The following is a 26,203-nucleotide window of genomic DNA, read 5'->3' as shown; positions in this document are numbered from 1 at the left end:
AAGTGCAAGTAATGTGCATTGGAAAAAAAATCCGAACTATATATACAAAATGATGGGATCTAAATTAGCTGTAACCACTCAAGAAAGAGATCTTGGAATCATCACGGATAGTTCTCCGAAAACATTTATTCAATGTGCAGCAGCAGTCAAAAAAGCTGACAATGTTAGGAACCATTAAGAGACATAATAAAACAGAACATGTCATAATGCCACTATATAAATCTATGGTACACCCATAGTTTGAATACTGTGTGTAGTTCTGATCACCATATCTCAAAAAATATATATTAGAATGGAAAAGATGCAGAGAAGGACAACGAAAATGACTGCTGTGTGGAACAGCTTCTATATAAGGAGAGGTTAAAATGACTGGGACTGTTCAATTTAGAAAACAGACGACTAAGAAGGGAATATAATAGAGATCTACACAATCATGAACAGTGTGAAGAAAGTGAGTAAGGAAATCAGAGTAGCAGCCGTGTTAGTCTGTATTCGCAAAAAGAAAAGGAGTACTTGTGGCACCTTAGAGACTAACAAATTTATTTGAGCATAAGCTTTCGTGAGCTACAGCTCACTTCATGGATGAAGTGAGCTGTAGCTCACGAAAGCTTATGCTCAAATAAATTTGTTAGTCTCTAAGGTGCCACAAGTACTCCTTTTCTTTTTGTGAATAAGGAAATGTTATTTATACTTTTTCATAACACAAGAACTAGGGATCACCCAAAGAAATTAATAGGCAGCAGGTTTAAAACAACTGGAAGTACTTCTTCACACAATGCTCAGTCATCCCGTGGAACGCATTGTCAGGGGGATGTTGTAAAGGCCAAAACTATAAATGGGTTAAAAAATCAATTAGGTAAATTCATGGAGGATAAATCCATCAATGGCTATTACCCAAGATGGCCAGGAATGCAACACCATGCTCAAGGCCTCTCCCATGGAGAGTATGTAGAATCACACTCCTAATTTTGACACTACTATGCTGCCTGCAGGGAGAAAGGAAATACTGTATCCTGAATTTATTACATAAATATTCCATATATGAATCACTACTGAATTATTATTGAAACAACGGGCATAATTAAATCAGCAATCGTGGCAGATGCTGACGCCTGCCAGCCCTAAAGAGGTTATGAATACTCCCAAAAAAGAAATTCCAAAAGCTGTGCAGAACTAATAACTAATAATTGTTTTACTTCTGGGGAAGCAGAATGATAGTACAGCAATGAAAGCCTACAAAATATACTCCAATAAAAACTGAAGAAATTCTAAGGTCAGTTGAGAAAACTACTGTTGTTTTTGCTGCTGCTGGCATTGTCTCCTCTAAATACTGCTGTTGAATATTGCTGAGACTGCTGTTAAACAGCATATAACATTCGACTCCTTGCCTAGGTAGCACATTCTTGATTCTAATTACTTTGTCTTTTGTGCTAGCTTTGTTGGCATTTTATTGTCCTAATGATGGATTTCCAGAATAGTCTGGTTTACCTCTCTGTTTTTAAAGGACAGAAAGAGAGAGCTCATTTAACTGAATCACATTTTGTTGCACTCAGTAGTTAAGCTTCCAGTTTTTCTCATATGCCATTTAAAGTTATAAGGGAGAAAAGTTTCGTGGACACATCTCATGTAAAGTTTAAGACTTATTTGTTAATGAGTCCCTATCTGAAAAGGTTAGTTCCAGCCCTGATAATGCATTAGGCAAGGCCAGAGATATAAACACACTGAAACTTCAGAGCAAACTTTAAAGAGCAAACCAGGCAAAGATTATATTGAGTTTCAATCTCTGGAATCAGAGTCAATTTGGTGAACTTTCTCCACTAGTTTGACATCATCCTTTGCAAAGTGAATGCTAGCAATGCATTCTCATACCTGGTACCCTGCAAACTCAGGTTGTCACGCATGTTACTGGAACAATTCTATCTCCATCTATCAGGCATACTGCCACAGTTCATATTACATGGTTCTAAGAACTGAATAATTATTAAAATGTGTAAGATTGTGTCCAAAGGGGGCTCTATTCTTTTCATCTCCCTGCAGTGCAAATATTTTTCCTTCTCTTTCTTCTTCCTCTCTCTCCATCCTCTTCTTCCAGCTTTCCAAGGGAGAAGATGCCACTGGTTTTAGACTGTAAATTCTTTGGTGAATTGACTGTTTTTGTATGTGTTTGTAGAATGCCCAGTACAATGGGGGTGACTGAGGTATCAGCCTGCACACTACCCTAATATAAAATACTTAATTAATAATAATACTGGATAAGATCCTTAGAAAAGAGGTGAGCATTGAGTTTAGACCTGAATGCACTCAGGCTTGGGGTCAGTTTATTCTCCTCCCATATGGAGCATGCACCAAACAACTGAGCTTGTCTAGCATGTGGAGCATAACAATAACTGTCTAGGAGAGTCATGGATGGATAGGTGATCCCTGAGATAGCACAATCCTAGCCTATTAAAGGATTTATGAATTAATAATAGGATTTTTAATTCATTCTTGAAATGAACTGGGAGCTATTAGAGGCCCTCTCTTAATCAGATTTACAAGCTTAACTCTTCATTTTGTTTAGATTTAACCTCAGCCAACTCTTTTCTCATCTATGTGCTAATCTCTGCTAGACATGGAGATAGCTGCAAGATTGTGGCATATATTGTAAAGGATTAAGGGAGTCAAGCATCATTTGCACATCATTGGCAGTTGAGCCCATAAAGTATCAGTTTCTCATAGAATCTAAATGTAAATATGGAAAAAGTGGTGGTGGAAAAGCAGTTGTCCTGCAGCACCCTCCCAGTATAGCCTTCAAGGAAAGATTTCTGAGCATTTCCCTTGACCCTTGTCTCATCTCTTAAGTGGGACAGAGTATCTTATAACAGTGAGGTCTAAGAGTATGGGAACAGATGTTCTTTGTCCATGGATTGCAGGAGACTATTCATCTGCACCACCAGCACTGTTTCAGATTTATTTCTGTCCAGAATGGGGAGGATCTAAGATTGGCTTGGAGTTTGTATTTGCTTGCTGTGTGATTAGCTTGCTAAGAAATAGATTTGGTACCAAGTTAGATCTGTTATGTCTCATAAAGGTTTCTTTAGGAATGGGAGACTATAGTAGGTTTTAAGGTGGGAGGTAATATCCCTTTTTCAAACATGGTGTTGACAGCCTCTATTGCAAGGATTCCTAGTTACTCTTCTCTCTCTTTCTCCAGACAGCAATGACTTGCTCTTGATTAGTATGTCTAGGACTTCTAAATGGACCAAATCAGGGGAAGGAAGGTGTCATGATGTTAGACATGTAGCTGATGTTCAGTTCCAGGTATCTCAATAAACCTTGGATATGGGTGAGCTCAGTGAAAAAGGATGAATGCACCTCTATGCAAGAAATGCTGGGTTGTGTTATGTAGGCAGAGCGATGAAGCAACTCATCCCCACAGCTTTTGAGCATGTTTGGAGGGAGACGAGAAGAGAGAATCTATGAACGCAGGCATGTAGAAGTTATTTGCGCTTCAACTTGTATGCCTCACCTTGGATTTTCCACCATCAGTAATCTAGTTTCTATCCATTTTTTCTTGCTCTGAGAAACATAAAGATCCATATAGACGGAGGAGAACAGAGTAATTTCATAGCTATTGAACTGATATATCTACATCTCCACTTCCTCCTTCATCACTATACTTTGTGAATTGGGCCAAAATTGTAACCACAGATCTAGACCCTCTCAATTTACCAGGGTATTCAGATTCAAATGCCAGGATCCAAATCTAACGCTGTGGTATTGGTTTCAAAACGACAAGCATATGAAAACTCAACAGCATGGGTGATCTTGTGATCATAATTCAAGAGCATCACACCATATCCCAAAGTTCAGAGCATGTGGCAAAATGACATCGCTTCCAGCCACAAATTACAGGTGGTAGGCCAAACTGGCCCAATAAAGCTGACCACTAAAACAACAGGGGTATGTCTCTGTTTTCAGGGCCTGTCTGTCATTCTTACTTACAGAATGATGTTTTGTCGTGTTTTGTAACTCTCTGCAGTCTAACCGCTGGGAGGAGATGCCCGCCAGCCCAGTCGGTGAAACTGACAGCAGGCTAGCGACCTGTCTATAGGTTCTTATATGCCCCATATAGCCACACTAACAGAGGCTGGATGAGACAAGGATCATCGTTCCCAAGCTTGTCGCCCTCCTCACCGCACTGCCATCACCAAGACCGGCAGCTGCCACGGAGAACGAAGAATCTCCCGGTACATTCCCGCCCCTCTGTCCTGCCCCCCATGGCCTGTAACCTGCTGTGCCAAAGGTGAGGGGGCAGCTCCTGCCCGTCAATCTCCCCCGCGTCCACGCGCCTGCTCGACTCCCTTGGAGAGCCTCCTCTGTGCGGCGCCTCCAGGTCGCGCTCTCGCAGTCCCATCTCCCCGCACGCTGCCTTCCTCCACCCGCTCCTCCGTCCCTCACTTGCCGCTGCACCGCCCCCACGCTACTTTCCCCTCCCCCCGCGGCCTGTCCCACTGCTGCCGCCGGCGGCTCTGGGCGCCACCCTGTCACCATGGAGACCGGGGACGCCCTGGTAGCACACCCAAGGCCCCCGCCCGCACTCTGGAGCACCGAACGTCGCACAGGCGACAGACACGCCCCTCGACCTCGTTTTCGGTTTCACCAGCTAGCGCCCCCGCGCCCCCCCTTCCGCCTGGGGAGAGCCTGGAATCCAGCAAGCCCACTACACGCCCCCCGCCCCCCATGCAATACGTCGCGTTCGGCGCAAACCTCGCGATATTTCACCCCTTTCCCGTTTCCTCCTCCCTCTCTCGCGGGAGGAGGAGCTTGCAGCGGCCGAGCCGAGGCCGAGCGGCCTGGGAGGTGCGGGAGCGGCCTGGTAGCGAGGCGGCCGTGGTCGTGGAACCCGGCGGGGTAGGTGCGAGGTCGGCCGGACCCCCCCGGCAGGCGGGGGCTGAGAGGATGGGGAGCGAGGTAGCGGCAGTGGGGTTGGGTGGCTGCGGAGCGGGGCGGGGGCGAAACCGGTCTGTGGAGCGGGGCAGGGCGGGTTGTGGGGAGAAAGGGGCTGGGGGCGTGGGAGCGAAGCCGTGGCCGGGAGTGGGCTGTGGAGCCCGCGGTGGGCCGAGGGGGAGCGGAGCTGTGTTGGGGAGGAGGCTGGAGGTTCCGGGCGGCGAGGCGAGGCTTCGGGGTTGTAGGGGTGGGGAAGCAGGCAGAGCTGCGGGGCGCACAAGTGGGGTGTCTCTGGGGCTGAGGCAGAGGCTGGGGGTGGCAGGGGTGTAGATAAATGACCCCCCCCCCTTTCAGTTTCCTGCTTTGGGCCCTTTAAAGCACTGATCATTCTTCCTCCCCCGTGGCAGGTTTGCTGTTACTGACTATAAGGTGCTACTTCGTTATAAATAACCGTTCCTAAGGTACTCTGTGTACATTTGATATCTTGTCTTCTGGGAACATGGACAGTGGATTTGTTTCCTGATGCCCTTGGTTGGCCAGTCATACTAGTAGCTTTTGAATGAAGCGGTTGGAGATGTTAGTAATACATAGTATTAATGAAGGTTTTCTGTCACGTGTCAGAATTGCATTTCCTGTTGGGGATTGAAAGGAGCTCTGTTCTCTTGTGTGCCAGTTAAAAACAGTGATTAAACTGTATAGGGCAGTTCTGCAGGTTCCTATGAAATTAACATCCCTTCGTCCCAGTGATGTCTAGTGAACAGTGAAAGATTTCTTTGTGTTCAGTCGCTTAAAGCAGGGCACTTAGCTTTTGGGGCCTCTCTCTCAACCCCAAAATGAACTACTCTCAATGGGTGGCTAGATAAAAACAATGAGTGGGGTGTTGCTAAGACTGTAGCCTGTCCCTGATTCTTTTGGATTTGTGATTTGTTTTTGGTGATGTTGAATTTGTCAATGTTTTACAGTGAAATCCTATTGTAGGACCATAAGATGGTGGTTTTCAACCTTTTTTCATTTGCAAACCCCTAAATTTCAAATGGAAATCTCAGACATAGTCTGTGGACCCCAAGGATCCACATACCACAGGTTGAAAACCACTTCCATAAGACACATAATGGTGAATGTACTGATTGACCAGCAACTCTGCCTTACCTTGATGAAGTCTTAGTTCTGATGTTTTCTTCAGCAGCTCCAGCTTTTCTGCTGAGCTTCCTGAAACTATTGAGAGTGCTTCTTTGCCCCAAAGTGTGTGTCTGTTTTGGAAGATACGCTTTGTAGTGCTGTGGTGGTGCCTGAAATACGCAATGTCGCATTCTGACAAAATTGCTTTGAGAAAATGGAATTGCAAGTTTTTGGATGAGTGAAATGCAGTCGATCACCAATGCTGCAAGCAATGTAGCATAAAAACCTACCTGAAACCCCACTCACCTCTCCAGCTGTCACTTCATCTCCTTCCTCCATTTCATCTCTAAGCTCATGGAATGTCATCTAACACCTGTCTGGAGTTCTTTTCCTTCAACTCCATCCTTGACCCTTTCCAATTTGGGAAATGCCCACTTGACTCATCTAACTAGTTCTCACCAAAATTCACGAACAAGTACTCCATCTTTGTCACTCTTATCTGTTGATTGACTTTGACATCAGTCATGCTCTTAAAATCTTGTCCTTCCTTTGGCTTGCAATGGTTCTGTCATCTACTGGTTCTCCTCTTACTTGAGACTACTTCTTCAGTGTTTCATTCACAGGATACTCCTCATCCCTGCTTCAACACTCAGTGACAGTACTACAAGGCTCTTGGATTCCTCTTCCCCCTCTACACATTATATCTGGGTGATCTCAACTAGAGTTCTGCTCTTGAATATCATCATTATGCAGATTTACAGATCTTCCTTGCTACTTCACACCTGCCTCCTTCTATCTAGACTAAAATCTTTCTACATCACCTTATGTATATACATTTGAGAGAGTCACGGTAGGTGAGGTAATGTCTTTTATTGGACCAACTTCTCTAGGTGGAATGGACGAGCATTCAAGCCCAATCCACCTTGTGTGTGTCATATCCTGGGATCAACAAGCTACAGTAACATCACAAACAATGATGGTATATACATCTCTCAGTTCAACCTGACAGTGCAGTCAAAACAGAACTGTTTATTTTCTCCCCTTACTTCCCTAAACTTCTCTCCCCTTTCTTAGTGCTGTTGTTGTCCACAGCTGCCATCTCTTTTACTCAGGACTGCAGTCTTGTTTCATCTCTGACTTATTCTCTTTCCACTCCCACATATCCAGGCTGTCTAAATCTAGCAGTTTTTTCCCTGGATGGCATCTCTAAGACTGGACATTTTCTTCCATCCACACAGCTAAAACTTTTGCCCAAAACCTCATGTGTATGTCTACTTAGCAAAGAAAAACCTGTGGCTTGCTTGTGCCAGCCGGGTTGGGCTCAGGGGCTGTTCCATTGCTGTGTAGACTTCTGGGCTGGGGCTGGCGCCTGAACTATGGGACCCTTCTACCCCACAAGTGTCCTGGAGCCTGGGCTTCAGCCTGAAAGAGCCCTGCAGTCTGAGCCCTACAAGCCAGAGTTGGCTGGCATGGGCCAGCTGCAGGTTTTTCTTTGCTGTGTAGAAATACTTATTAGCTCAGAGGTGGGCAAACTATGGCCTGTGAGCCTCATATGGCCCGTGGGACCATCCTGCCCGGCCCCCGAGCTTCCAGCTGGAGAGGCTAGCCCCCGGCCCCTCCCCTGCTGTCCTCCCTCCCCTGCAGCCTCACTTCGCCACTTCGCCAGTGCTTTGGCCCGTTGCTCCTGCTGGGCAGCGCAGTGGTGTGGCTGGGTGGCGGGGCTGCAAGCTCCTGCTGCTCTGAGTGGCATGGTAAGGGGGCAGGGAGCGGGGGGGGGGGGTTGGATAAAGGGCGGGAGTCCTGGGGGGCAGTCAGGGGACAGGGAGCAGTTGGTTGGGGCAGAGGTTCGGGGTGGGGGCAGTCAGAGGACGGGGAACGGGAGGGGGTTGGATAGGTGTGGGAGGCCTGTCAGGGGGTGGGGGTTTGGATATGGCTTGGGGCAGTCAGGGGACAGGGAGCGGGGTGGGGTCCCGGGGGGGGGGCAGTTAGGGGCAAGGGGTCCCGGGAGGGGGCGGTCAGGGGGCAAGGAGCAGGGGGGGTTGGATGGGTCCGGACTTCTGAGGGGAGCAGTTAAGGGGTGGGAAGTGGAAGGGGGCGGATAGGGCGTGGGGGCCAGGCTGTTTGGGGAGGCACAGCCTTCCCTATCTGGCCCTCCATACAGTTTTGCAACCCCGATGTGGCCCTCAAGCCAAAAAGTTTTCCCTCCTCTGCATTAGCTCATTGATTGCTGCAACTTCCTCCTTTATAAACCCTTCCTGGTTCTTGGGCAGTGAGTCACAGTTTATTCCATGATCCTTTTGTCACTGGTGTTGAGTAGTATTGAGCTAATTATGGTTCTGCTGGAGTGGTAGTCTCACTTATTGAGGCAGTTGAACTGTTGATAGCTGTGACTGGCCTTTTGACTTCTAGCCCTGCAAATAAGTTGGGAGATGAGTGATTGACCTGTGAATTGCTATTCTATTTGGTCCTGCAGTAGCTGGTAAGATTTTGCTTTCATGTAGGATGAGTCCACTCCTGCCTCCATTGAAATCAATAGGAGCAGGCTGAGTGACTGAATTTCATTGAGCTGATGTATTGATGTCCTTTGAAAAGTAGGAGAACAAGCTTTTTAGGTGTGTGCTGTTGTGAGACTGGACCCTTCTCTTCCATAACTCCTGCAGTAGCAATAAAGTGAAACTTACCGTTCTTCTACATCTGCTGTTACACAGGTGAGAATGTTGTCAGTTTCACTCTACTGCCACCTATTGTTTATTCGTGAGGGGAGGTTTTCTTAACATCTCTGTAGAGTACATGGGTTCTATTTTAAGTTCTGAATTACTTGCATCTCACCTAACCTAATGTTAGGTAATACTGTATTGCAGGGTATGTTTATCAATTAGGCTTGATCAGTGTCAATTTAGTAACATTTTATAAGTAATTATGGTTGATATACAGCCACGTAAAGTAGCTTTTATATAGGAGATGTGTACTTAAATCTACAACAAATTTATTCAACAGACATGGATCTTCACAGTAGGTGAGGTCGGATGTGTGCGCGCGCCAATGGCAAATGCTCACTTGGATCTTCTTACAAAGCAGATTTCATTGGGACTGTAAGCACACCTGCTTATCTCATCTCAACCCAGCTAAGGATATATAAAGGAGTGCAGTTCAACTGCTATTCATATTCTTCTGACAACTGTAGGCACTGAGCAGCAAACTGACTGTCCCTTTTGGGAAGTGTAGTATTTTAACTTAGAAATTTGGAATATTTAATAGCGTGACTTTTGTCCAAATTTTGGTCCCACTGGGCATTCCATTTTCCAGGCTCTAGTGACGCTTGTGCGATTGTGAGTCTGTTGTTCAGCTTTAAGATGTATTCCTCTGAGGGTACTGTGTCTGCAACAGGTGAGTTTTCTGTACCTACTCTGCTTTCTCTGTATTAGATTTTTACCAGTCATACATGTAGAGTTTGGGGTATTAGCCTTAAATTCTACCTGTTGGCAAATTGAATATTATCCTCTTACTGATCAACTGGAGCAGTCAAAGTGCAGTACCTGGCACCTATCTGGTGAATCAGGAACAGGCATCCAGCAGACTTCCTTGCCAGCAAAAGCTTATGTCCAAGGACTTGTCACTTACATTTGATACTGAGGGTTAGGCTAAGCTACCACCAAAGAACTCTTCACTCTTGTAGTTGCATTCCCCAAAATCAGGCACCTAGAGTTGGAAGGTGTCTGCTCTGTCAAGCTCAACACTGGCTTCAGTGTCAATGTGGAAAGACCTATTGAACTTTTAGAGGATTATTTGCTGGCAGTGTTTGTTTGGAGTTGAAGAAATGGAGCCATGTGTCTCACTACTAAATTTGATGTCATAGCCAGTGTAACAGATTAGTGTGCCACTGGAGGTCTGGTGCTAGCCATCCCTGATTACAGAATCAGCCACACCTTGGAGAGATCACAGCGATTGCCCTATAAAGAGCAGTGGAAAGCTCAGAAAATTGTGGAGAAACTGCAGAGTGTATGAAGAGCTCCTGCATGAAAGACTTGAGATCAAGAGATTTGTGACTGAGAAGCACAGGGAGCTGTGACAGAGAAGCAGAAGGCTCCTATAGGGAAATCCAGATGGAGTTTGACCCTAGAAGTTTGGGGGCCTAGGAAGGTAGGTTCCAGATAGGAAGAGCTGGGAGGATGGGCTGTGAGAACAGAATAGGACAGAAGAAGAGCTTGGCTGAGAAAGAAGACACCAGATCAAAGTATGGACTGTAGTGTGGTGATGGACTTTTATTTTGGGACCCTGAGGATTGTTGAGCCGTTTTTGTTAACACCCCTTGCCTAGGCCTGATTTAATATCTAAATGAAAATCTGTGTGCAGCAATTAAGGGGCTCACATGAGGGGGGCTAAAAGTTGCAGGGGGCCTGCTAAGTGACCCCTAGCTATGAGGGGGTGCTCATTAAATGGCCACCCCATTACAGCCAGCGTGATACTGCATCATCTTCCGTGCCAGGCACTTCTGTATGGTAGAGGTCTTCTAGCATCCAGTCCATCTGGTTTTGGAGACCTTTGTCTGCTGCATTGGGTTTCAGTGCATCTGTATCGGGTGTCTCAGTGCTTCAGCATCAGTGCCTCAGTGAGGATGGATAGCATTACATCCAGTTCCCAGGTGCCAAAGAGTCTGTTTGTTGCACTGAAAATTCTGATACTTCCTCTCCCTCTCCCCTTTTCCCCCCCCCACTTTTTTTTTTCTTTTCCTTTTTCCCCCTAGGACCTGGCAACAGAGAGAGTTGCTATTGGGAGGTAAGTCTGCTGCAATTTTCACTGGGTTAGTTTTTTTTCCTTTGTGGCACAAAACAGGGAATCTTCTGCCTCTCCCTTTCATGCGTCAAATATACCACGTCTTGGAGAGGTGGATTTTAGTGCCTGGGATCAACTTCACTGCTATGGTGTCTGAGGTTTAGCCTGTGATGCTTTCCTTTCAAGAGCTATCAACTTGTTCAGGTCAGATGTTGTAAGCACTTAAAAGGCCATATGTGGAATCCCTCTGCTTTTCAATGGGGTGGCTCTGCTTTACAGATGACTAGTCCTCTGACCCTATTGGGAGATGTGGGCTCAATGCCTGAAATTCAAAAGACCAAAGACAGATTCCTTCAAAAAAGCTGATGAGAGTCCATCCTCTTAGATTTATATATTGAAGAAAAATCTCTGCATCTTTTCAGTAGACGTCTTTGCCTTAACCCTTCAGGTTCACTTAGCTTTGAAGTGGAAGCTCAAGAGCTTAGATCAGTGGTCCCCAAACTTTTTTGGTCATTTCCCCCTTCCCTCCCCCCAGGAGCGGTGCTGTGGCCTATGGTCGGGAGCAAGCCTGTGGTTGGGGGCTGGCGCTGCAGTGGGGATTGGGGGTCATGGTCGGAGTGGAGCTGGGGACAGAGCACAGCTGGGTGGTGCTTCCTCTCTGCCCCCCATGGGGACTGCCCTGGGCCCTGCTTTGCTCCCCGAACGTTCCTCCATGCCCCCAGAGTTTGGGGACCACTGCTTAATATAAGCTTTATATAAATGTACTGCTGAGCACCTACTGCCACTGTTCTCTTTAACTCCAGGCAATTCTGTGGTCCTAATGTCAGAATGTCCATCTCATGATTTCAAGAATTTCCAGGAACATTTGAGAATGGCTGACAGTTTCTGGCTCTGGAGTCAGTGGTGATGGGAGGTGGGGGGAAGAGGTGGAAATAGTCTTTCTGTTACCTCTGGTGAAAGAGGCTTTGAGAATAGCCAGCCAATGAATGAATGAAAACACCAACTATGGACTTCTTGCTGAGCCTGTACCTTCCCATAACTGAAAGCTGACCAGTGTTACACAGAAGGGGTTCAGATATTCTTACCCAATCCCCAGTTTCTCAGTTGTGCATACAACTCATGATGGGTCAAGAAAGTCTGTTCCTCCTCTCCTGATCCCAAGAGACAAAAAACCAAACCAGGTTGCCAAGATAAGATGTAGTATTCTATCAAACAACAAATGTGCATACAACTATCAATTTGTTAGCTAATTTATGTCTTTCATATCTGGGATAAACCATCCCCATTATTTTATAAACTGCCTGAGGAAGCTAAAGCAAGGGCATGTAGAGACCAAGCCCTGGTCTACACTAGTGGGGGGGATCAATCTAAGTTATGCAACTTCAGCTACGTGAATAACGTAGCTGAAGTCAACGTACTTAGACTGACTTACCGTGGTGTGTCCACCACGGTGAGTCGACTGCTGCTGCTCCCCCATCGACTCTGCCTGTGCCTTTCGCGGCGCTGGAGTACAGGAGTCGACGGGAGAGCGCTCGGGGGTCGATTTATCATGTCTAGACCTCTGGATCGATTGCTTGCCTGCCGATCCAGCGGGTAGTGACGACATACCCTAAGTTGCCATTGACACTGCAGTGAGAAAAGAGGCAAACATAGTAACCGCACACCCATCCTAGCTAAGGTATTCTGATTTGCCAAATGAGGTACAGAGTGCAATAGGAGATCCTCCCCTTATGGACTTATATTATTCAGTCGCAAGACAGAACTCATTTTACCATTTTAAAGGCTAATGGTCCATGTCAGTGTCTGACCCTCTGTGTGTGTGACTGTAAGTATATCTTTTGTGCACATCCCAGATTCTTATCTTATCTTGACAGATTTCTTCCTACCCCAGGGATCATACATCTTTTTTTAATGTTGTTTTTTCCCAAGCCTGTTGGTTATCTGGGGAGACTAATTGCAGTAAAAGTGGATTTGCCTCAGTGAAATGTTTAAAAATGAACCAGCGAGATTAGTTATGATTTCTCAACTGGCAAATGTTTTCTCATTCAGTTCAGACTACTGCACAGCTTCTCTCTGTGGTATCATACCTTCTTTATGTTTTGATACATTTCTCTTATTACCTGGTCTTATTAGAGCAGTAAGAGCTGAAAAACGTCACTTGTACTGGCATAAACTTGAACCAAAAAAGCTGATACAAAAAGCAATCTATATGAGTAAAAATAGCATCTGTACTTACATTAGCTATGATTTAAAAAAATTACAGTGGTGCAAATCCTCATTCTTTAGGTCATCACCTGTTTGCTAACTATGGTCAGGAAGTAAGTACTTTCCCCATCGTATAGTAAAGCTACAGGCATTGTAGAGTTTTTGCCTGTCTCTGAAGCATCCAGTTAAGGACAATGCAGGATCCTGGGAAGAATTCCTGTGTAAGAGCTTATTTATTATGTGCTACATTGAAACATTTTGTTACAATATATGATTGGGGACATTTGTGGGTTGGGCTTTCTTGATGATGACATAGCTGCACACTGTCTCCCTGTGGTACACAGATCTAGTATCTCAAACTTCCTCACAATCCCAGTGTCTGTTACATTAAATGGAGGGAGAGAGAGAAAGTTGATGGAGAGAACAAAGATGAACGTGGTAAGAGAGGTAAGGGAGGATGAGGAAACTGAAGGAGAAAAAGCAGATTTTAAATTGCTCCTTTCCCTTCTGAAGCTTGGCTGCCACTTCAGCTGCAGTTTAGTGCGTTTGGCTTCTTTTGCATCACTTTCCAGTGTAAAAGTTAAATTGAGAGCTGTTTAATATTCAAACATTATTTTTTATAAAAAGAGTTGAAAATAGCTGCTTCATACTTATTCTGGTAGGGCAGTTGACTTGAGCTGGAGGGTAAGGTGCCAAGGCTAGGATATTTGCTGGCATGGCTATGTCAGTCAAGAGTGTGAAGAGGTGTGATCTCTGATGACACAGCTGTATCTCAAGAATCCCCTACTGTAGATACAGTTACAATGGGCTGGTAAATCTGTGCTTTTATAGGTATAGCTTGTTTTGCTCAGGGGGTGGTGTAGATTTACTATACTCATATAAAGCACAGTTTTGCTGTTCTATCTCTGTCTGCTCGGAGTGCTTTGCTGGTAAAGTATACTGGTATACCTATACTTGTAAAGTTCTCCTAGTGTAGATATAGTCTAGAATAGTCCAGGGAGCCTGTGATGGGTTAGACCCGCCCTCGCCCTGTTCGGGATGTCACCTGATGTACCTAGGTTTCACTGAGTCTGCCTGCCGCACTAGCCTGGGCTCCGTCTCCCTGTTCTGCTGAATCAGGTTCTCTGCCTCTGGAAGCACGCGCACACACACACAGGTAGGGATGCACCTAGAATCACAGAGTCTGCAAGCAGCTCTCTATGGGAAGATTCAGCTAGGGTATTGCTCTGCACTCAACTGCACACCCCCTTTGGAGGAGTAAACACAAAATAATATTGTCTTGCAGTGTATAGAAAAGTCTGAACAGCGCAAGCTCATAAAAATTCACCCTCTCCCTCAAGGGAGCACAGCTTCTACACCCTCCTCCCCCACCCCGGATATTAATTGAATAAACTGGGTTATGTTATAAACAAGAAATAAGTTTATTAACTATAAAAGGTAAACTTTAAGTGATTATAAGGGATAGCAAACAGAAGAAAGCCGATTACTAAGCAAATAAAACAAACCATGCATACTAAGCTTAAGATCTTAAAGAGACTGGTTTCAAGAAGTAATTTCTCACCCTAATGTTGCTTTTGGGGCAGATTGCAGAAATTCTTGAAGGTTAGCTACCCTGCTTGCAGCTTAAATCTTCAGGTATCTTATTCACAGACCACATGGATCCCTTTTCCAGCCTGGCTTCAGTACTCCTCTCCCTTTCCCTTTGTCTTTCTTCCTTCGGTGTTTCCAGCAGTCATATTGGGTGGGTATTCAGTGAGGAGTGAACCAAGATCAATTTACTTCCCTGCCTTAAATAAGATTTACATAAGGCGGGAATCTTTTTGTTTCCCAGTCTTGATCTCCCCCTCCTTTTAGTGAAAAATTACTAGAAATCCAAGGCGGTGTTTAGTACCAGATGACAGGACCACTTGACCTATCAGTGTCACTGCAATGTCCCAGGATGCCTCTCAGGAAGGAGAGAGATTAGTATCTTCAAAGTCTTATTGTTTCTTCCTATTGGCCCATCAAGACTGTTGTCTGGTGGGTGTCCCCCAAATACACATCCATACATAGTCAATATTCCTAACTTTAGATACAGAAATGATACATGCATAAAAATTGGATAATCACATTCTGTAAATTATAACCTTTTCCATGATATCTTAAAAGATCCATCTTGCATAAAATATATCTTTTATGCCATATCCATATCATAAGCATATTTCCATAAAGAATATGGGGTGTGAGCAAGTAATTTGGAAAAACAACATTACCAGTAGGTATGACAGGAGTGCTAGAGTAGATAGGGTATAGGTGTTCTTAGCACCACGTCACTGCTCAGAATAGATCTAAATGAGACCAGGTTTCAGCAATGATGGGGAGGTTTCAGAGGAATCTATATAGACAAAACCTATGAATAGGGGTATTGGTGTTCTGGCCAAATTTTAGTGTGCGTGACTGTTTACGCTTCTGCCTGCCTGCCTAAATTCCTTGTGTAGTTTCAACTGGAAAAAGTACTCTTTACTTCCTGTCCTAAACTACACAGATACATTTTTGCTAAACTTGCTGCTTATCATTCCAGAGGGGACCCCACATTAATAGTGGAATCAGTGATGCTTGCAGTTTGTATCAGTTCAAGGTGAAATGTGGTATGTAAAAAGATCTTTTATTCATTAAATACTATTTGGGGGCTGAAAATATATGGCGTGTTGCACCTATGAATTAATATTAACAATCTCTAGATTACTACTAAATTCACCATCAGCTCATACAGAAATACACAGTATCTTATCCAGTTTTTTCTGAGTCTGAACTAGATTGCAGGTTCCTTTATTAAGCACCAAAAACATTACTGTTTGATAAATGGTAAATACAGTAACGACATACATAACTTTAGGTTTGCTATAAAACTGTCACATACACTTCATGTTTCGGCCACATAAATTTTCAGTTAACGTATAATGAGTCATTGAGCTCTTTTAGTGCTGCAGTAACTTAGCATCCCCTAATACAGGGGTGGGCAAACTTTTTGGCCTGAGGGCCATATCGGGGTTCCAAAACTGTATGGAGGGCCACGTAGGGAAGGCTGTGCCTCCCCAAACAGCCTGGCCCACTCCCTGTATCCGCCCCCTCCCACTTCCCATCCTCAGGACCCCAGACCCACCCAACCTCCCCTGCTCCTTGTCCCCTGGCTGTCTCCTCCCGGGATCCCCCGCCCCTAACCAGCCCCCCGGGACCATACCCCCTATCCAACCTCCCCTGCTCCCTATCCCCTGACTGCCCTGACCCCTATCCACACCCCTGCCCCCTGACAGGCTTCCCGGGACTCCCATGCCTATCTAACCGCTCAGTGTCCCCTGACTGCCCCCCGGAACCTCCTGCCCCCAACCCAACCCCCCCGCTCCCCGCCCCCTTACTATGCTGCTCAGAGCACTGGGACTGGCAGTTGTGCTGCCCGGCTGGAGCTAGCCACGTAGTCTAGAGCACTGGGACAGGCCTGTGGCTTTCGCAGCCATGCTGCCCAGCAGGAGCTTGCAGCCCCACTGCCCAGAGTGCTGGCGGCATGGTGAGTTGAGGCTGCGGGGGACGGGCTGGGGACTAGCCTCCCTGGCTGGGAGCTCAAGGGCCATAGTTTGCCCGCCTCAGCCTTAATTACTAGACAAATTTAAGACTTTTTTTTTCTTCCTGCCTCTTTAGGCAGACACTCATTAACCTGTTTATCTTGACATCTAATTGTGAATCATGAGAGGTAGCAGTTTCAGCTTTTGTTTTAACCTGGTTTGACACCGATATTGTCAAAATGCTTTTTACTACCGAAAACTTTAATACTATTGCTTCTATGTTTGCTTTGTGCGCTAAACAGATGTTTTGTTGATTTGTAGGATATGCTATAATTCTCTTGGTTTCACAAAGCCACAATTTCAAAAGTCGAACTGCTATGATTACAGGGCAAATTGCACCTTAGGCCCCTTTAGCTCTCTTGAGTGTACCACTTAGGTGACCTTCCTGGCTTCCCTGCACCTCACTCAGGGTGTAACTGTGCAGTCAAACCACTCTTAGATGGGATTTTTGGGCTTAGCTCCCTTGATTCATGACCACGAAGGCACAACTTCGTTTTGAGATCTGCAGTGGTTTCCATTCAAGAACTTGTGATAGTATAAGTTTGCAGTGATATAGAAACAGTGTCTTCAAAACAAAGCATTATTTATTTGTTCCTCAAAGGTATGAAGTGTGTAGAGCACAGGGTAAAATCCATAGGGCGTACACGCCTGGGGCTTACACCTTAAACTTTTCTTGCCAGCTTTTGTAAGTTCCCCTCAGCCCAGCTGACTCAGTCGCTGGCAGGGGGAGAGAGCCTGTATTGTGGCAGCAGGCTCCCTGTTTTTGCATGTGTCAGTCTGTTAACTTTCACTAATACAACTTGGGTAGCCTTTGGTTACTCACTCGATCCCTCCTTTTTCTAGCATCTATGAGGTTTAAGGTTCGTCTTTGATCCTAGGTTCAGCCGGAGAAGGAGAAGCCATTCTGGCCTGGTTGAAGCCAGAATATTTTTTATTTGATGCCACCCCCTCCCGTTGTTCCCTCAAGGAGCCTTGTATTTGCCATTGTTTTGTTTCCTGTGGGTTTTCCCCCTTCACAGCATTCTTTGATTTAACCTCTGGTGTTCAGGCAGGTTAATATCAGGGCATATGATGTTTATATTAAAAATTACACACACCTCCCTCCCTCATTCTTCACACCAACCATTGATTTTTGTTAGTCTGTATGTTTGGTGAAGAAATGCATGGAGGAGTTGTTGAACATTGCTTAAGATACTAAGACCCCAATCCTATAAACGCTTATGCCTGTGCTTAATCATGTGTGTTTGAGTGGTCCCATTGAAGTTAAAAGCTTAAGCGCATATATAGAAGTATTGATAATAGTGCAGACTAATTAAACAGCTAGCTGAAAAAGATGATTTTACATGTATTAAATAGATTTTTCAGTAAATATTTTTAGAACTATTTGCTCTTTTCATTTGTTTGAAATGAAAAGAATAAAAAAGAAGCTTACAAGAAGTGGAAGGTTGGACATATGACCAGGGAAGAGTATAAAAATATTGCTCGGGCATGTAGGAAAGATATCAGGAGGGCCAAATCGCACCTGGAGCTGCAGCTAGCAAGAGATGTCAAGAGTAACAAGAAGGGTTTCTTCAGGTATGTTGGCAACAAGAAGAAAGCCAAGGAAAGTGTGGGCCCCTTACTGAATGAGGGAGGCAACCTAGTGACAGAGGATGTGGAAAAAGCTAATGTACTCAATGCTTTTTTTGCCTCTGTTTTCACTAACAAGGTCAGCTCCCAGACTGCTGCGCTGGGCATCACAGAATGGGGAAGAGATGGCCAGCCCTCTGTGGAGATAGAGGAGGTTAGGGACTATTTAGAAAAGCTGGACGTGCACAAGTCCATGGGGCCGGACGAGTTGCATCCGAGAGTGCTGAAGGAATTGGCGGCTGTGATTGCAGAGCCCTTGGCCACTATCTTTGAAAACTCGTGGCGAATGGGGGAAGTCCCGGATGACTGGAAAAAGGCTAATGTAGTGCCAATCTTTAAAAAAGGGAAGGAGGAGGATCCTGGGAACTACAGGCCAGTCAGCCTCACCTCAGTCCCTGGAAAAATCATGGAGCAGGTCCTCAAAGAATCAATCCTGAAGCACTTACATGAGAGGAAAGTGATCAGGAACAGTCAGCATGGGTTCACCAAGGGAAGGTCATGCCTGACTAATCTAATCGCCTTTTATGATGAGATTACTGGTTCTGTGGATGAAGGGAAAGCAGTGGATGTATTGTTTCTTGACTTTAGCAAAGCTTTTGACACGGTCTCCCACAGTATTCTTGTCAGCAAGTTAAGGAAGTATGGGCTAGATGAATGCACTATAAGGTGGGTAGAAAGCTGGCTAGATTGTCGGGCTCAACGGGTAGTGATCAATGGCTCCATGTCTAGTTGGCAGGCGGTGTCAAGTGGTGTGCCCCAGGGGTCGGTCCTGGGGCCGGTTTTGTTCAATATCTTCATAAATGATCTGGAGGATGGTGTGGATTGCACTCTCAGCAAATTTGCGGATGATACTAAACTGGGAGGAGTGGTAGATACGCTGGAGGGGAGGGATAGGATACAGAAGGACCTAGACAAATTGGAGGATTGGGCCAAAAGAAATCTGATGAGGTTCAATAAGGATAAGTGCAGGGTCCTGCACTTAGGATGGAAGAATCCAATGCACCGCTACAGACTAGGGACCGAATGGCTAGGCAGCAGTTCTGCAGAAAAGGACCTAGGGGTGACAGTGGACGAGAAGCTGGATATGAGTCAACAGTGTGCCCTTGTTGCCAAGAAGGCCAATGGCATTTTGGGATGTATAAGTAGGGGCATAGCGAGCAGATCGAGGGACGTGATCGTTCCCCTCTATTCGACACTGGTGAGGCCTCATCTGGAGTACTGTGTCCAGTTTTGGGCCCCACACTACAAGAAGGATGTGGATAAATTGGAGAGAGTCCAGCGAAGGGCAACAAAAATGATTAGGGGTCTAGAGCACATGACTTATGAGGAGAGGCTGAGGGAGCTGGGATTGTTTAGTCTGCAGAAGAGAAGAATGAGGGGGGATTTGATAGCTGCTTTCAACTACCTGAAAGGGGGTTCCAAAGAGGATGGCTCTAGACTGTTCTCAATGGTAGCAGATGACAGAACGAGGAGTAATGGTCTCAAGTTGCAATGGGGGAGGTTTAGATTGGATATTAGGAAAAACTTTTTCACTAAGAGGGTGGTGAAACACTGGAATGCGTTACCTAGGGAGGTGGTAGAATCTCCTTCCTTAGAGGTTTTTAAGGTCAGGCTTGACAAAGCCCTGGCTGGGATGATTTAACTGGGAATTGGTCCTGCTTCGAGCAGGGGGTTGGACTAGATGACCTTCTGGGGTCCCTTCCAACCCTGATATTCTATGATTCTATGACATCACAAATTATAAAACATAATTCACAAAATTAATTTTAAAAATGGATTGTGCTTTTCCATTCCTTTGAACTAACCAAATTCTGTCTTCTAAATTCTTAATTAACTCTGTCCAAGAGTCTTGTGTTTTACTGTTTGCCTTTATTGGAAGTTTTTCCAAGCAACAAGACATTTTCAATTCTTCTTGGGCAATAGAAACTTTTTGGCATTCTCATTAGTTTTGAGAGTAATTTTTCATTATTAATATATATAAAAACTGAGATTTGAATAACAGTGAAAAGGCAGAGGAAGACAAGATCACAGAATATTCAGCTTAATCTGGCCAAACCAATATAACAGATTCTTTCTGAAATAATTTACTTCTGATCTTCATAGGATATGGAAAGCCTAGAGAAAATTGTTAACTGCTTACATGATCAGTAAAGCATGTCCTTCTTCTAATGGTGAAGAATTGCTTGACTGATTGGAAAACTTTGCAAATCTCTCTAGAATGTATTGTCTACTCCAGATGTAAATTGTTTTATACAGTTTGATTTGGATTAGCTGTATCTTTTATCGGTCATAAATTTAATGTTTTACCTAAAAGTACTCTTAATGGATGAGTCGCATACTAACCATTTGGTCTCAGTTTGAGAAACAATTTAAGCATGCAGGTTTGCAAAGTCTTTACTTTATAGATATTCACATCTAATTCTTATGTCTGTTCTAGAATTTGTAGGAATTTTCAGTATATTTAACATTTAAATCTTTCTGATGGGATTTTGAGCATAGGCTATGATGTTGCTATTTGCTAACTATGAAGTTGGTGCTTTTTAATTCTGTTTCAATTGGATGAACAGTGGAACCATTAATTGTTAGATAATAACATTTCATACCTAAGAAAATTCAAATCTATTCCTGTTCAAGGATTTCTGTAGTAGATAAATGGTTTGTTTCTGAATTATTTAACTTTATGTAGTTAAAGTGATATTGAAAAGTGTTTCTATTGTGTTTGTAACATCTAATTAATAACCTTTTGTCTGCACACAATGGAATAAATTAAATCAAATTTAAAATTATTTATTAAAGTATATAGGATTACACTTCTTATAATGAAAACACAATTTTAGTGTCAGTATCAGCGGCCAGGTAGGAGAGAGAAGCTCTGTTTTCACCACGGATACTGAAGAATACAAAAACTAGAATATACTGTATTCATTAATATAAACTAACAGAGCACTTTGAATTCTTCATCTTTCTTTCTGTATGGCATTGTAAAAGGTTGACACTGCTCTTTTAATGTAGGTTGAGTGCTGCATGTATGCTTTTCAGAGCAATAGTGTGAGGAAGCTTGCAGTGGGATGGCAGGACGGCCTCATCCTTATGACAGTAACTCCAGTGATCCAGAGAATTGGGATCGGAAATTGCATAATAGACCCCGTAAGCTTTGTAAACATTCAAGGTAGGTGCCATATACAATCGCATCTCAGAGCTACAGTAAATCTCATTCTAAAAACAACTATATTTGGTTGTGGCAAGTCCTGTCATGAATGTGGGAGTTCTTCTCTTTTTAAAGCAACTCTAGTTAAAAATGTCACTTGAAATAATTAGTTTTATTGAAACAATTATCAGCCTTCCTAATCTTCACTTGTATTTGTTCTGCTGTTTGTTTCTTAGTCTTCTACAAATTAAATGAATTATGAATTCACTTAGTTTGTAGCTTGTTACATGGATACCTGAATAGTTGAGATGGATACCAGACACTTTATTCACCGGTAATCATTTCAGTGAGCTGGCATTATTTAACAGCACACTTGGGTTATTTGCAGCTTGCTCATGGGGATGAATTAATATTTGCTTACATGAGTTTCACTCTTTATGGCTCTTTGTTTGCTTATCAAACTTGCTTGCTTTTGACTGCTAAAGGAGTTCTTTACCTAAATATGGATTTTTCAAGTTGAGATGCTTTGTAAATACTCAATCTGAAGACAGTTTAGGGAGTAAATTTATTTTTCAGCTGTTCTATTCAGAATAGAAGCTAAATGAGACAATAGCTTAAGTTGCAAACATATTTTTGTAGAAAAGTTTCTCTTCACATATGTGTCTGTTCAAGGATTTGAGCTGTTAGGGGGCTTATTCCTTCACCTGCTTCCTTCCCTGGTCCTTCTCGCATGAACAGAGAGCAACAATACCCGAAGTCCAAAGGTGCAAACAATTCGATGTTTATTGGGGTGAACTTCCAGCAAGCATGATTCCAGTTTCCTTCCTTAGTGTCCTCCTTCCCAGCTCTGACACCACAGAGCCTTACACCTGTGTCCTTGTTCCCATTCCTGCCCTTAGCCAAACATGATTCCAATTTCCTTACCCCCATTCCCTGTTCCCATTTCCCCCTTTAGCAAAACATGATTCCAATTTCCTTACCCACATTCCCTGTTCCCATTTTCCACACACACACCCACCCCCTCACTTCCTTATTGACTGCAGACTATATAGTAAAACTTGAAAGTTCTGCTTAGCTATACCTTAACCAATCATTTTCCTGAAATTTAACGAACCAATCCTAACATATTGTAACATGATTATGTAACCAGTTATAGAGAAGGCCCTTACGCCGGCAGACAGTGATTTTGATTCTTTCTTTTCTACCTCTAGAACTAGCCAAGTGATAAGAATACACCTAAATTCTTAAAGTACAGGCCTTTGCAGACAGGCCTGAATATCTATATCCTAACATGAGCCATTATTAAACATTAATTACACCTCACAACATTCTCCTCAGCTAGGTAAGTGTTAGACCAGGATTTCTCAAACTGGGGGTTGGGACCCCTCAGGGGGTCATGAGGTTATTACATGGGGGGTCGCGAGCTGTCAACCTCCACCTCAAACCCCGTTTTGCCTCCAGCATTTATAATGGTGTTAAATATATAAAAAAGTATTTTTAATTTATATGGGGGGGGGTCGCACTCAGAGGCTTGCTATGTGAAAGCGGTCACCAGTGCAAAAGTTTGAGAACCACTGTAGTAGACTATCCATTTTACAGGTGGGGAAACTGATGCACTCAATTGTTAAATGATTATCAAGTCACACAGTGATTCAACAGTTGAGCTAGAAATAAAATTCATAAGACCAGATTGTTATATTCCCTTTCTAATTGCTAAACCTTTGTCCCTCAGTAACGGGATATTGCTGTATCAAATAACTTAAATTTACAATATAAAGTTTTAAATTACATTAGGAGATATGGAAGACATGCAATTGGCATAACTGTATTTCAGCCAAATATGCATCTGGTAAAACAGTGAAATTAATATTATTGAGCACTAATGTCTCTAAAATGAAGCATAAATTAAAGTAAGTTCAAGCAAATAAATGTCTTCTCTTAAAGATAAATAACTTGGTAGTGCTAAGTGCTCTACAGGTGATAGATCTGTATAATATGCCAAAAAAAAAAAATGCTAATATACATTTTGAAGGGAAAGTATCCAAACTAACATTTGACCATTGGATAATATAGACAGCTTTTGGGAAACTTTGAACAAGAAATTGACTTAATTGTTTCAGCTGACAATAAATAACTTGTATTGAAAAAAGTTTGTCTCTTTGACACATTGAGACATTGAAATATATGAAAAGTAGTGTGTTAGGGCAAAGGACTGAATTACTAGAAAACAAAGTGTGCTAAAGAATAGAATTAGTATTTTTAGGTGACCAGTCAATTCAGTGTTGCTCTTAACTTACTGGGTGCTCTTTGCAAAAGAAGAACCTAAAATCTGCATAGAGCTAGTGGAAAATAGTAGAAAAATGCTTTTTAGGACACAAACTTAAGGCCTTCACTCACAAGGCACTAGCTGGTTATGAGGATTGGGTACCCCAGCCTCATTCATATTGCACTTTATAGGACATACTTTACATCATGGTAGGGAAAAAATGTTTTGAAAAATTGTATGTGGTAGTAATGTAACTAGACTTTATTCTAATCCATCTGAACAAGGGAGCAAAGTTAAGGTGGCATGTACAAACAAACAGTCATTTCCTGATTTGAGGGTGTAACCATGGAACCTTAGCATTTTTCATATAGTTTTAATGCAATTTGCTAGGTTTAAAAAAGAGACTGCATGATCTGGAGCTATTTGCAAATTGTCCTGCACAAGGTTGATAATCGGACAAGGGCTACTTCAGAATTCTGTTTCGTTCACTTTGTGCCTTGCTAAATGCAGCAAATGGCATATCGGAAATGTTGTTGGGTCCTTTTTTTTAACTCAGAGAGAGAGTGTAAAAAGCAAATGGCTGAACAGATTTTTCTCAAGTGTAAAATATAAAAATAAAAAGCCTACACGTAGAACCCAGATCTAACATGTTGCAGTCCCATAAGTGAAGTTAATGCCTCTGCGTTCCCTCTCTGAGCTCAGTATTCAGTTGTGGTAGCTCATCACAGGTACATGTATACTTCAAGCTGAGGGTACGATTCCCAGATTGACAAGACATACTCGTGCTAACTCTCATCAATCTAGCATGCGAATAATAAAATATAGCCATGGCAGAAATAGAAGGGATTCAGAGATTGGGGGTGAAAATGAATTAGTCCTGGAGAGCCGCCTGTATGAAGAGACTGTATAGGTAGGAATTGTTTAATTTAGAAGGGACATGAGAGGTATAGAAAATAATGAATGGCATACAGATATTAATGTTTGTCACACTGACTTTCATATCTGTTGGAGTAATTTTTAAAAATTCTGTTACTAAAATAAGCAGACAAGACTGAATAATTGTAGAAATCAGACCTGTTGACTAAAGAGGTACCATTTTTAGTCACTCTTTGGACTTCAACTGCTCTTTAAGCATGAGTCATCTAAATAGTTACAACTATGTAGTAGGTACAGCTGTTGTATTTTTTTAATTTAATTTTTCATTGTTTATAAACTTGTAAAGCACATTTTGTAAACATTTTTTTTCCTAATCCTATTTCTCTAAGCATTCCCTCTTAACGTGTGATGGAAGCTTTGCCTATTGTTTATGGCTGTTTCAGAGCTCATCCTTTACCTTTCCTCTTCTGCCTTGGAATGTCAATACTTGTTTGACCATTGATTATGTTCAGCTGATGCTCAGTTCGAAACCACCCTCATTTCACTATTGAATTCTGTTATTTCCTATATGTGTCATGATAGAAGGATTTTGGCTGCACCATAACGCCTTCCCATGTCTGTCTCTGTAACTTAGTTTTTTTACTCCCAAGACCACAATTATTAATCTTTCTTGAATCACTTTCCACACTTCTTGCCTCTAAGAGCCTATCTGCATTCCAAGTTGTCACTATAGGTTAGGAACATCCATGTTCAAATATGGCTTTTGTTGGTGGTTGGGACATGTTTATAGGTGATGAATGAATCTGTAACTTGATTCACTCTCACAGTTTTTTATAACTGTTTCATCCACACTACAAAAAGTTAAAATACAGATACATGTAACCTTCCCAAAAAGGCACCAAGTTACCTACTGTCATCACTGGAGCACCATCAGCATTTATCCTTAATTTAACGTGTCTTTTATTGCAAGGGAGACTTTTCCTATCGATAAATTCAATTTCTGTAATGAAACATTTGAAAAGTTAGACGAATGAGCTTTCTTCTGTGGTTTAACTTGCTGGGCAAAGTGACCAATCACCAGTTTCCACAACTATTTCTCCACCATCCGTTGCCTTCTACTGGCTGGCTTCTGTGCTTTCTCCTGTTGGATTCTTTCTTAGCTCTTAAGCATATTTATTGTGGAAAATTTGATTATACGGTTTAGTGTGATGTTCTATATATTTTTTAAAAAGTCTAGTTGCCAGCATCAATGTATAAAGGCCTTGGGTGGGTTCTAGATTGTCCCTATCTGTTCTCCACTGAACAATGGTGAGAAGCAATGAGCTACACTCAGTGCCATCTAAGGAGGCTGATATATCAACCCTATCATGCTTTGTAAAGGTATGTAAGTTGTGTGAGGCCAGATGGTGGCCTCACACAACTCTCTTTTGCTGAAGCCTTTCTCCTTTCAACCCAGGAAGGTGGTTATGGCCCTAAAAGAGTGGGTTGTGAATGCTGCTGTGGGGTGAAGATTCTTGTGGCTTTATGTGCAGAACTAATGCAAGATTTTATTCACCTACCTATGGTGAATCTGGAATCTTGTTGAACTTTCTTGAGAGCCCAAGAAACAGATGAGTCTGTATGAATATGTAAATAGAATTTAAGGACTCTAATTACATC

General features: G+C 43.2%; 2 protein-coding genes across 6 annotated transcripts in view; one reads left to right on the top strand and one right to left on the bottom strand.

Moving 5' to 3' along the window:
- Nucleotides 1-4,436, bottom strand: part of LOC141988938 (zinc finger and SCAN domain-containing protein 29-like) — a 30,957-nt gene extending 26,521 nt beyond the window's left edge. The window contains exon 1 of the mRNA XM_074955087.1: nt 4,272-4,436. The gene's annotated coding sequence lies outside the window, so the exon portion shown is untranslated. The remainder of the gene's footprint in view (nt 1-4,271) is intronic.
- A 322-nt stretch (nt 4,437-4,758) lies between these two features.
- BTBD10 (BTB domain containing 10) overlaps nt 4,759-26,203 on the top strand; it is a 52,591-nt gene continuing 31,146 nt past the window's right edge. Inside the window, exons 1-3 of one of the 5 annotated variants that reach the window (XM_074956950.1) lie at nt 4,813-4,893; nt 15,587-15,653; nt 21,267-21,423. In XM_074956950.1, the coding sequence (XP_074813051.1) occupies nt 21,323-21,423 (101 nt within the window). In that variant the 5' untranslated portion in view covers nt 4,813-4,893; nt 15,587-15,653; nt 21,267-21,322. Of the gene's footprint in view, nt 4,894-15,586; nt 15,654-21,266; nt 21,424-26,203 lie in introns of those variants that run through there. The other 4 variants (XM_074956949.1, XM_074956952.1, XM_074956951.1 and 1 more) reach the window with 4 other exon arrangements.

This window comes from Natator depressus, chromosome 6 (assembly GCF_965152275.1).
Source record: "Natator depressus isolate rNatDep1 chromosome 6, rNatDep2.hap1, whole genome shotgun sequence".
In the NCBI taxonomy this organism is placed as follows: domain Eukaryota; kingdom Metazoa; phylum Chordata; order Testudines; family Cheloniidae; genus Natator; species Natator depressus.
This window is presented reverse-complemented; position numbering and strand designations above follow the sequence as displayed.